The sequence below is a fragment of the Sturnira hondurensis genome, unplaced genomic scaffold (assembly GCF_014824575.4).
Source record: "Sturnira hondurensis isolate 20B ecotype Veracruz unplaced genomic scaffold, ASM1482457v3 Scaffold0022566, whole genome shotgun sequence".
NCBI lineage: Eukaryota > Metazoa > Chordata > Mammalia > Chiroptera > Phyllostomidae > Sturnira > Sturnira hondurensis.
The window spans coordinates 19,203,052-19,213,705 of record NW_028095197.1 but is presented as its reverse complement, the minus strand read 5'-3'; the positions used below and the strand labels follow the sequence as shown (position 1 = coordinate 19,213,705).

The following is a 10,654-nucleotide window of genomic DNA, read 5'->3' as shown; positions in this document are numbered from 1 at the left end:
GTGAGCAGCCTTACTCCAAGTTCCTAGGCCCGGCTCAAACTTTGTAGGCTTCTTCAGGGCATCATGTCTCTTCCGCGTACGAGTGGACGGAAGAGACCCCTCCCCTTTCCACTTCGACTACAACTGGGGATCAGCACCCGAGGGTCCTACCCCTTCCCTCTCATGGTAGGAGCCTGGGTACTAGCCCCAAATATTGAGCCCCGCCCTGAAACAGGGGATCAACAAACGGAGTAGTGGGAGTTGAAGGCCATGGGGCACACAAACTAGCAAACGAAGTACGGGCTGAAAAAAATGCCTTTTTCTGTCTGTTGTTTTTTGTTATTTTTACTGTACAACAGTTACTAATTCAATACTTAATTTAAATTCCGTATTTATTTAAATTACTTTAATTTAATTTGATATAGTCAAGTATACACATCTTTTCTTTTTTGATTTCTAGGTTTCCTGTCTTGCTTGCTTAGGAAGACCTCTTTTACCCTAAAGTTGTATAATCCTTATCCTAATTACTCTTCTAATGCTTTTGTATTATGTGTCTTTAACCCCCGTGGGTATTTTTACGTAGTGTAGTATAGGCCCAATGTATTTCCTTCCTGATGGACAGGCAGTAATGGCAGCACCATTTACTGAGTAAACCACACTTTCCCACTGAACAGGAAAAAAGTCAAGTCTGTTTCTGAACGATTATGATCCATTCATCTACTTGCCTATTGGTACACACAATAAAATCTTTTATTTTGCATTTTCTTTTCTAATTTTTTATTTTTTAATTATGTTGTCTTTATTCAGCAGATTTAAAGTTAAGTTTTAATGAGTAAGGCAAGTTTCACCCTTTTTGTAGAATGACACACAGCCACACAAGGTTTAAAAACTATTCTTGGACACTTGATTTTTCCACGTCAACTTTTAGATATTTTACCACTTTTCCTCAAAAGCAATAAAATAGGAATGCCGCAAAATTTGTATGAAATTTAGATTTCGTAAAATTGCATTTTAATGAAATTGTGTTAACATCCTGTAATTTATGTAGACCCTGTTCTGTAAACATCAATAATACCTTTTCTTGGACTTGCAACTTTTGTTAAATTTATTTTCAAGTTTTTTGTATCATTTTGCCATTCAAGTAGAACTGGGATATGGTTTCCATTTCCGCTTTTAACCAGCTATTGCCAGTGTAGAAATGATATTTTTTTCATATATACTTTGAATCCAGAAAGCCTCCCAAATTCTATTACAAGTTCAAGTATTTCTTTTACTAGATTCTGATGAGTTTTTAAGGTGTGCAATTATATTATCCATAAATATAGATATTACTCCTAACATGTTTACTCCATTTCATTTTTTCATCTTACCACATTGCTTAATAATTCCAAGCAATGCCGAATAGTGATGACAAAAGATATTCTTCCTTTATTCCTAATATGCTGAGTGTTTCTACTTTTCACGATGTGGTATAAATTTTCCTGTTGGCTTTGACAAACTGTCTTTATCATTAATTTTTTTCCCATTCTATTTTCACTAATCCACTCAGCTTTTATTCAGAACAGCTATTGAATTTTATCAAATAAATTGACATAGATTCTCCTCTTTAAACCATTCATGGAATGAATTACATTGATAGGTTTCCTTACAGCAAAATAGCTTTATCAGATTGTATCTTTCTTCATATATTATTAAATTTGATTTGCTTATATTTAGGGCATTTACATTCATATTCATGAGAGATCTATAGTTTTCTTGTACTGTCTTACCAAGATTTTGCCAAAGGAAAAAGTGGAATAAAGAGGTTTCTGTGGGTATTTTTTTTAATATACAAAAGGCTGCACGTAATTAATGTAACTTGATGAGTTTGCAGATAAGGGAGACCACCCTCACGATCTATGCCCCGACCCTATCTGTCACCTCCAAAAGTTTTCTTCTGACCTCTCAGTTTTTTTGTGATAAGAAAAGGTAACATCAGCCCTGGCTGGTGTAGCTCAGTGGATTGAGTGTGGGCCTGAGAAGCAAAGAATAGGTAACATTAAATCTACCTTCTCAGAAAATTTTTAAGTATATGTGTACAGGACAGTACTGTTAACTACAGGCACTATGCTGTACAACAGATCTCTAGGAGTTACTCAACTTGTAAACCAAAATTTGTGTGTTAATGGAGATTTTTTTTCAATGCTACTGTTAAGATTGCGAATGGAACATGCTTAAAAGCTGATAGAAAAGGCCCAGTGCAGAAGATGAAGTGGAGGAGAGAAAGGAAAATTGATAGTGTGACATTTCAGAGACAGTGAACAGATCCAGAGGACAATACGAGGGTTAGAAAGGGGAGTCTGACTTACGATTGGATGAAAGGAGTTCGCAGAGGTTAGACTGGGAAGTTCAGTGGCCAAAAGTGAAGGGAGTTCCCATCTAATGGCTTCTATTGTCTCTACTGTAGCAATACTTATGCTCAAAAATACTTTCTTTTATTTATTTATGGTCTTATACATAGTGATTTCAAGAGCAAATGTCAGTAACAGATATTTCTGTATATTAGACATATACCTGTTTTTATAAACTTCTACAAGTGTTTACACACAACGTTATCTCCCATTTCCAGCACGCAATCCACAAGTAAACAGAAATTTGTGAAGCCCTAAAACAAAATCAGACACACAGAATGTTGCTGTTGTAGAAAATGATGAATTAAGCAGAAATTTACAGAAATTTTATTTCCAAGCTCTTTAAAGATTATCACAAAGACAAAGTGTTCTTTCATAAGTGTCTCAAATCAAATCAAAGGCACAACATAAAAGTAAAGCGTGACATTAAAAATTCATTTAGTTTGTAAAATGTTCACATAACTTTGTTTTTAATCACTTGCAATGTTCTGTAAGTCACATTTTAAATGTTTTTCAAAGACATGAAATAAGGTACGACTAAGTCCGGCCACAACTCCAGACGGACTTAGGAGGAGCTGTGCGCCACACACAACCAGGAGATCTCGTACACGACGCATCCATCTTTCCAATGAGTTTGCTAAGAAAGAGCTTCTTCCATGTTTAGTGTTAAAAATAAAACAGTCTTCTCACTTACAAAAATCAAGACAGCATTTGATTAATAAAGCCTAACCTTCCCACAATTTTACACTGGCTTATCTTCATTTAGAAATTGTAAATTCTTGAGAAAGGGACAAATTTTGTTATGGTGTAAAAATCTTAGGAATTACAAAATTCCAAATACTGAGTTTTTTAAATAGACAAAAATGGTTTCCTTTCCAAAATGTAAACATCCAGTAAATAAAACATACATCATATTCCAGGTATAGAAACACTAGTAATTCCCTTGTGAAAGAGGTGCATTTTTGTATGTTTGGTGGTAAGGTTTTTGCCTTAAGTATAAAGCACTTCACCAAACAAACTGGGCCATTATTACTTAAAAGTGTACTCCTTCACCCAGTTTCTTTATTTGAGTTGAACCTCATCCATTTCTGCAGAATTTTGGCGATAGGACCAGGCCTCTGGGAAGGTCTGAAATACCTAAGTCATTTGGTTGGGGAAAAATGCTTTCTTGAGACTTGGAGGCAGGCGTCCATCACTTTGTGCCTGAAGGCATTCCTTGACCCACTTCGTTCCTACTGGACAGAGAATTTGGTTAGTTTTCACTTTAGTGAGACATACATAAAATTAACTAGTAAGCACTTCATAGGACACTTGAGTATTCTCAAAGCAGAGAGTAAAAAGTTTTAAAAAAATCCCATCCAAACCACACCACTGAAGGAAGAGCACCCAAAAAAAGTGCTCTGTAAAAAGACACATGCTACACTTTAATACCCCACATGTGGGCCTTTTTCATTAAAAGGTCCAACAGCCTGATAGTGTAATTTGAAATATGTTGGCCCCAAAAGACTCCAATAATCTCCCTGAAGTCTTCCAAAAAATAAAAAACATAAAAATATGAATGAGACCCCATAAAATGCATTAGAATCCATGAAATTTCTAATATGCCACCAAAGGGATGTTTTCATTTCAATAATTGGCTTTTATAGCTCTTTTAACCCAACTCACACTTTCCCCAGTAGCTACATAAAGCTCCCTCCTTTAAAACCGAAATATATTCTATAAGCCTTTAGGAAAGAAATCACGGCTGGTAGTAGGAACAAGTCTCTGCCTCGGGGGAGTCCTTAGTCCCAACAGCAGCACCAAGCAGCAAACAACAGCTCTGGGATGGTGTGGGGACAGAGAGAATAGGACTGAGTTCAAGACGTTACCACCAGCCTGCTCAGTGAAAGAGCTCAAGGTCATTAACATCTTACGAGTTATTGCCAATGAGGACAGAGATTCTTAATTAGATGTCATCCACAGGCAAGGCGAATACAAACTAGACTCACCCTTCAGGGATAGTTGTGCATTTTGCTAGTTTTCATTTTAATTCCCTCGGTAGATATCCAAAAGAGCTGCCCAGATCCTTTGGGAAGCCCTGTGATAGTGCCATGGCCTCAGGTCATGGTCTAAGTGACTCACCAGTGTTCAGAGCAGAGCACAGGATCTGGGCTCCCGGAAGGGGTTGCTTCCCGCTGGAACGCCCACCAGCAGGGCGTCCTTGCAGGCATTCTGCATGCAGTACTGTTGAAGCTCTGCAGCGGCCTGGGAGACCTGAAACCAAAGGGCTACAGCTTGACATGCTGATCGCAGCCAGACCCACCGGGCAGCCACCTGATATTCTGAAAAACGATCACACAGCCTGATCACACTTTATGTGACCTCCAAAAGCCCCAGTTTTGCTGAAAGGTCTAATTACGAACTTCAAAGAGGAAAGGTTACATTTCTATGAGCTCTGATTTAGGATATTTTTGGCTGATTGCTTATTCAACAAAAGACAGAAAAAGACAGTGTCTTTGATCCATTTTCAATTGGTAAAGAAATAGATCATTCTAGTGTTCCCTTTACAAATTTTTATTTATAAAGTATTCATCGATAGATCCACATTTCCTAGGTGAGTGAACTGCTTTACTGTATGTATACAAGGCGCGAGTCCTACCCAGCAAGCTCAAAACAAGCGACAGGAGTTCTTCCACCTTGCTTTGAGGCAGGAACCAGGCTGTTTAGTCTCAAATTCAGCTGCGTCACTACCCGTATGAGCTTGAGCAAGTTTCTCAACTTCTCAGTACCTGTTTCCTCATCTGTGAAATGTATTTAGTAATAGTACTGACTTCGCTGGGTTAATGCGAAGATCGAGTAAACGGCATGCAAAGCACTTAGAATAGTGCTGACACATAATCAGCAATACATGTGCAGCAGAGTGCAGAAAAGCCACAATATTGTGCAACTCCTCCCACCAAGAGCTGGAGTCTGTTTACCCACTGCTTGAGTCTGGGCGTGTCTTGTGACTAGTTTTGACCAGGAGAATTAGTAGAAATAACGGGCAACTTCCAAGCCTAGCCAGTAAAAGCCTTTGCAGTTAACTCTCTTTCTGTGCTTGGGACCCTAAAATCACGAGACCAAGCTAGATAACTGGAGATCTTGTGGAAGGGAAGCAGTCAGCTAGCCCCCAGCCACCTGCTTAACAACCTCCAGATTCGAGAATGAGGCCACCCCAGATCACCTAGCCACCATCCAACCCCCCATTTGGCTGCTGATGCACGGGAGGGCTCGGCAAAGACCAGCAGAACTAACTCTACACTTGATCCCAGCTCAACTTGCTGGCCTAAGAATTGCGAGTTAGTAAATGTTGTTTGAAATCACTAACTTCTGGAGAAATCAGTCAGCACTGATTCAACATTATCCTGCATTTCCTCTTATCCTCCATTTGATGCATTTTTGTACTTGGAGCCTCTTCTCAGTTCCCATTTTCCTTGCTGAAAAGGTGTTCTGTGTAAAAACTCACCTACATTGTACAAACATGATTCCAATTGCTGTCCGAGTATTGCTACCACTTTGTGTTAATTTTTCAAGCTTCTAAATAACTCTAAAATCAATTTCTTATGTTAAAGCTTCTACCTAGTTTCTAGAATGCTCTTAGAAATTTTAGTTTCATTAATATAACAACCATTTGTTTATGTTATATAGTATAAATACAATATAAATATAATGTAACATTGACAGAGTAATGTTTAAGCTTACCTTTGATACCTCAACAGAAGGTCTGTCATTTTTACATTAATTACAATGGGAATTAATGGCTATCTAGAAGTCATTAATTCAAAAGGAATTTGGAACCAATTATGCTCATGCTTTCTATCCCTGTATTCGAGGGAACAGGTGAACCCCACATGAGTGGAAAAAACTGTCCCAGGACCCCTTGAGAAATGGGACCCCTAGCCTAAACAATGCAGTCAAAAAGTTAAGGTGAGAGGACATGCAGGGAAACTAAAAGTGGTCAGCATTTCTGGAGCACTTTGGAGAATTCAAACCCCAAACAAACACTTGGAAGCTACAGCCGGTTACTGGAGGCAGATAATGCTCCCCGCCCCCCCAATCATATGACCTTCCTTGGTCTGAGCCCCTGTTCACCCAGCAACTTCCAAGAGGCTTCACCACAGCAAAGAAGGGGTTCTTGGAAGGATACAGAGCGTCCCAATCACTGGGAGGAAATGCTCTAAGATTGGCGTCCTGGCTTATTTACCAGTTAGCAAGTCAGCGAAGGGGAAGACCTGCCTGCATGTTCTGACAGGAGGGGCCCAGACCAGGCACTGCCTGACTCCCTGAAGTGCCGGCTGTGAGAAGCCCTGCCAAGCTCCCCAGACCATGCTACCAGGAGGACACCCCTCAACTAAGTGTATTGACTGTGTGACCTTGAACGACTCACTCAAATTCTCTGGGTCTCAGGTTCATCACCCACAGTCATGTTTTAAATGCAGATAGGAGTGTGTTCCCTAGCTTCTTCACGAGGCAGGCAGGCATCTGGCTCAGCTTTCCTGTCCTGCTCAGGTGGCAACAGCGCCGTGAACACTTGCTACAACCTAGTTTCAGTTCCCTGACCTCCTTCCTCTCCTTGAACAACCATCTCCTCAATGCCAAGAGTCACAGCCAAGACCTGCAAACGGCTCCACATCTGAAATTTTACACTCCAACATCCTATTTTCTGATCGATTGTAATCTCTCCTACCCTTCCAGGGTGCTGCTTTCTAGTCTAACTGAGCCTGCTCTTCGATCTCAGGGGGAACCCCACTCCCCTCTCCTGATCCAGCCCATCACCAGGATGCTTGCTCCGTGCCTTCCCTATTCAGCCTAGGTTCAGCCTCTTTCTGGGGCAAACCCTCCAACTCCTTGCCCTCCACCTCAGCTGACATCTTTCCGGCATACCTCCCCTACTCATCCACAACTATGTTCAGACTCAGATTCCTGGGTGGGCAAACGCTTCGGGAGGGGGAAACATCACAAGCAGGACAATCAGTCTCCACTCTGGCGGTGGCTGGGTCTTCAGAGTCACGAGGTGGGGACTTGCCTGCTCCAGAATCCTCCCCGCCTCCTGACAGCACTCCCTCCCCCACCCTCCCTCCGGTGATTCCATTCGCTCCCTCTCCTCTGCCCTAGAGGAAAACCGGGCCTCCTATTTCACTAGAATCACCACATTCTCAGTACCTAGGACCGTGCCGGATGCAGAGAAAATGCACGAGTGAAGCACACGGACCAGCACGGCAGTGAGCACAGACACACACACGGTCTACTGACAACGCTATCTACACGAGCTGCTGAACACAGCTGCACAATAGATGCTCTTTTTTTAATTGTTGACGTTATTGGAAATGTCACCCGTTCCCCCCTTTACCGGCCTCCACACCCCGCCCTCACCACAGCCATATCGCAACAGATGCTTTTTAACCAACTGACTAAACAAATACTGGGCATGTTGACTAGGCCCCAAATTTTGCTTCAGAAGCCTTGGTTTCCGTGGTTCTCTTCTCTCAGCCACCTCTTTTGGCTGGTCTGGTCCCTGGGTCCCCTGCTCTGGCTGCTTCGCTAACGCAGCTTTTTCACCCACTTGGGCACACATTCAGACTCTCTCTTTCAGCCTTGATCTCTGAGCTTCAGCCCATGTCGCTACATACCTTCTGGACGTCTCCAGTGGACCTAACGAAAACTGAACTCATCACCTCCCACCCCCTTTCCCTCCCCCATGTTGTAGCAAATGGCCGCGCCGTCCATCCTGTCACCAAGCCAGAAACCTGAGCGTGGCCTGTCTCCTTCTTCCCGATCCACCACCAAGGCCTGTCCATTCATTCGGTTGCCTCTGCATCTCTGGCCTCCACCCTCGCGCACCAGCCGAGTCCAGGCCACCCGTCCCTTGCCTGCATCACTGGTCAGCTCGCGCCCGTCCTGCTCCGCTGTGCAGAGTCTCTGTCCCCATCACCGAAATGCAAACGTCTCTGGGAGACCCTCGGGCCCCGACCGCCCGCGCGGGGACAGCAAGCCCATCTCCCCGGGAGCACCGGGCCGGTCCCCTTCCCTTCAGGCCCGGGCCCACGTCCCTGCCTCTCCCTGGCGCCTGGGTCCTGCTCGAGCTCCTACCCTCCCGGCCTCGGAGCAGCTAGCCAGGGCCCACCGCCCTGCCCCGCCCCGCCCCGCGCGGCCTCTCCAGGGGCCCGGCCGCTCCGCTCAGCTCATCAGACGCGCTGGGCTCCCGGAGGAGGCGCTCTCGCCGGCCTCACCTTGATCCTCTCCACGGCGGCCTCCAGCTTAAGCTGCTCCACCAGGCGCTGCAGGGCGTTCGTGCTGGCCCCGGCGGACATGGCGGCGGCACTGCGGTCCGAGGGCGGGAGCTGGGTCCACTGAGCTGCGGGCCGAGCGCCCGGCGCCGCCCTGCCCGGAGGCGGGGAAGCCGCAGCGCCCGCCCCGTCACCACCCAGCCCGCCCGCCACCGCAGGTATGCGGCGGTTGGGGGCCCAACTGACACTCGAATCCCACTCCTCCTGCTTCTAAATGCGAGCAGACCCGCGTCTGTCCTGGGGGCCGGAGCCACGACGTGAGGCCCGCACCCGGGCGCACGACTCCACCCGGCGGCTTCATCTCAGCACTTTTTAGAGGTGCCAGTGTCCTTGCGAACACAAACATCTCATTTGTGTCCCTATTATCAACTGTAATCCTTCTTTAAAAAATTTTTAAATTTATTTTTAGAGAGGGGGAAAGTGAAGGAGAACACCGATCGTTGCCTGTCAACACACCCCAACCTGCAACTCAACGGGCGACCCAACCGGCCACCTACCGATTTACAAGATGATGCCCAACCAACTGAGCCACACAGGTCAGGCCTTCACGTCTTTGACATGTATTTTTATCACCTTTTTACTAACAGAAAGGTTATTTTTTTCCAGAAAAGGGGGCTATAACTCACTCTTCTCCATAAAAATAATGAAATGGGTGTTTCTGCCAATGTTACATCAAAACGGCAGTAATCCCTATCTTCGGTTTTCTAAAATGATGAAAAAGAAACAAGAACACACATTTAACAATCGTATTTAATGTGACACAATATAATGTATCATAAATTATTTCGCTTCCTTATACCCACTGCATTCTTTTTAGAATGAACCAAGAGCTAAAGATCCAACCGCTGGTTTGTGGACTCAGCTTCTCCAGATTTCACAGGCAGTGGAACTTAGGGCTGCTTGATGTCCTTTCAGCAGGGGTTCCAAGCCTGCCTGTTCACCGCATTACGAGTGTCCTCCAGTAAGTGTAGGCCTGAAACTGGCGAGTGGCTGACTACTCTGTTCTCTGAGAGTTTTTTCCTGAACTGTCATCTCAGCTGCTTTACCACCAAAGGCAACAAGAGGCAGGCGGCTGCTTTTAAAACACACAGCCCCCAACCCTGAGGAACATCCCCTTTCTTCACTCTAGCACAGTTCCTAAACACCTACTAGAAGAAGAAAGAAACACAGATTTAAAAATCAACAGTAATCCCTCTATTACCATGGATTTTAACAAATAAGAATGAATCCTGTTCCCTCTGAAGGCAAGGAAACTTATTTTCGGAGCACTTTGTACACTTTCCCCCTATCCTGTTTAATTCTTATAATCTATGAAGTAGTTAGTATTCCTACTTTTAAAAATGTGAAATGAGGTTCAGAGGTGAACCTGCCCAAAGTGGAGCGACTGGTCAGCGGCAGAGCCAGAGGCCAAAGCTTGGTCTGTTGGCCAGAAAGCCCAAGCCCTTCCAGGAGCCCTTCCATGGGATCTTGCTCCATCTTCCCGAGGTTATACTAGGAGAGACCGTTGAATGAAACTTCTCCCTCCCCTGTGGAAACCGGGGAGGAGTCTGTAAGAAACCTTACGTCACTGACCTGAGACCAAGTGATTCATTCCGCAAACAATTATCAAGGACACTCTGAACCTTTGCAGTACTGAGAAGCTGATTAAAGTTCACCACTGATTATGTAGGCTTTTAAAGTAATTACCTATAACATTTCCCAATTTCAGGCCATCTAATCTACTTCGGACCCTAAACCTATGTGAACTTGCAGACTTACAGAATTTTATATCCTAATTAGCTAAAAAGGTCCTCGAATTTCAGCTGAGGGAACTAGCAAGGGTAATTTGTTTAGCAAATTTTATTTAGTTATTAGGTTCCAGATTTGGCCTTAGCTCATATTCAAATGTGAAGAGTATCATTTTGCCAATAAGATTAATTATATTTCATCCACACACAATAGTTTGTATGAATAACATTTATCTGCCTCAAATGCACAATC

General features: G+C 44.0%; 1 protein-coding gene across 3 annotated transcripts; it reads right to left on the bottom strand.

The window, feature by feature from the left end:
- Positions 1–2,656: 2,656 nt before the first annotated feature.
- On the bottom strand, positions 2,657–8,750 carry GNG10 (G protein subunit gamma 10). 3 transcript variants are annotated; one of them, XM_037035726.1, is made up of 3 exons: positions 8,618–8,749; positions 4,491–4,622; positions 2,657–3,604 (listed from the first exon to the last, which is right to left on the bottom strand). In XM_037035726.1, exons 1-2 carry the CDS (start codon positions 8,696–8,698, stop codon positions 4,497–4,499), a joined length of 207 nt encoding a protein of 68 aa, XP_036891621.1. In that variant the 5' UTR covers positions 8,699–8,749; the 3' UTR covers positions 2,657–3,604; positions 4,491–4,496. The 3 variants fall into 3 exon arrangements, with proteins under 3 accessions (XP_036891621.1, XP_036891622.1, XP_036891623.1); XM_037035727.1 differs by having other exon boundaries at positions 2,657–3,601; XM_037035728.1 differs by lacking the exon at positions 2,657–3,604 and having other exon boundaries at positions 4,490–4,622; positions 8,618–8,750.
- Between the last annotated feature and the right edge of the window lie 1,904 nt (positions 8,751–10,654).

What these genes read in the sequence shown, in the direction of transcription:
- GNG10 (XM_037035728.1), bottom strand. Translation starts at nt 8,698, where the DNA reads ATGTCCGCCGGGGCCAGCACGAACGCCCTGCAGCGCCTGGTGGAGCAG. An exon ending in CCGCCGTGGAGAGGATCAAG is followed by an intron (nt 4,623 to 8,617) that starts GTGAGGCCGGCG and finishes CTTTGGTTTCAG; the next exon opens with GTCTCCCAGGCCGCTGCAGA.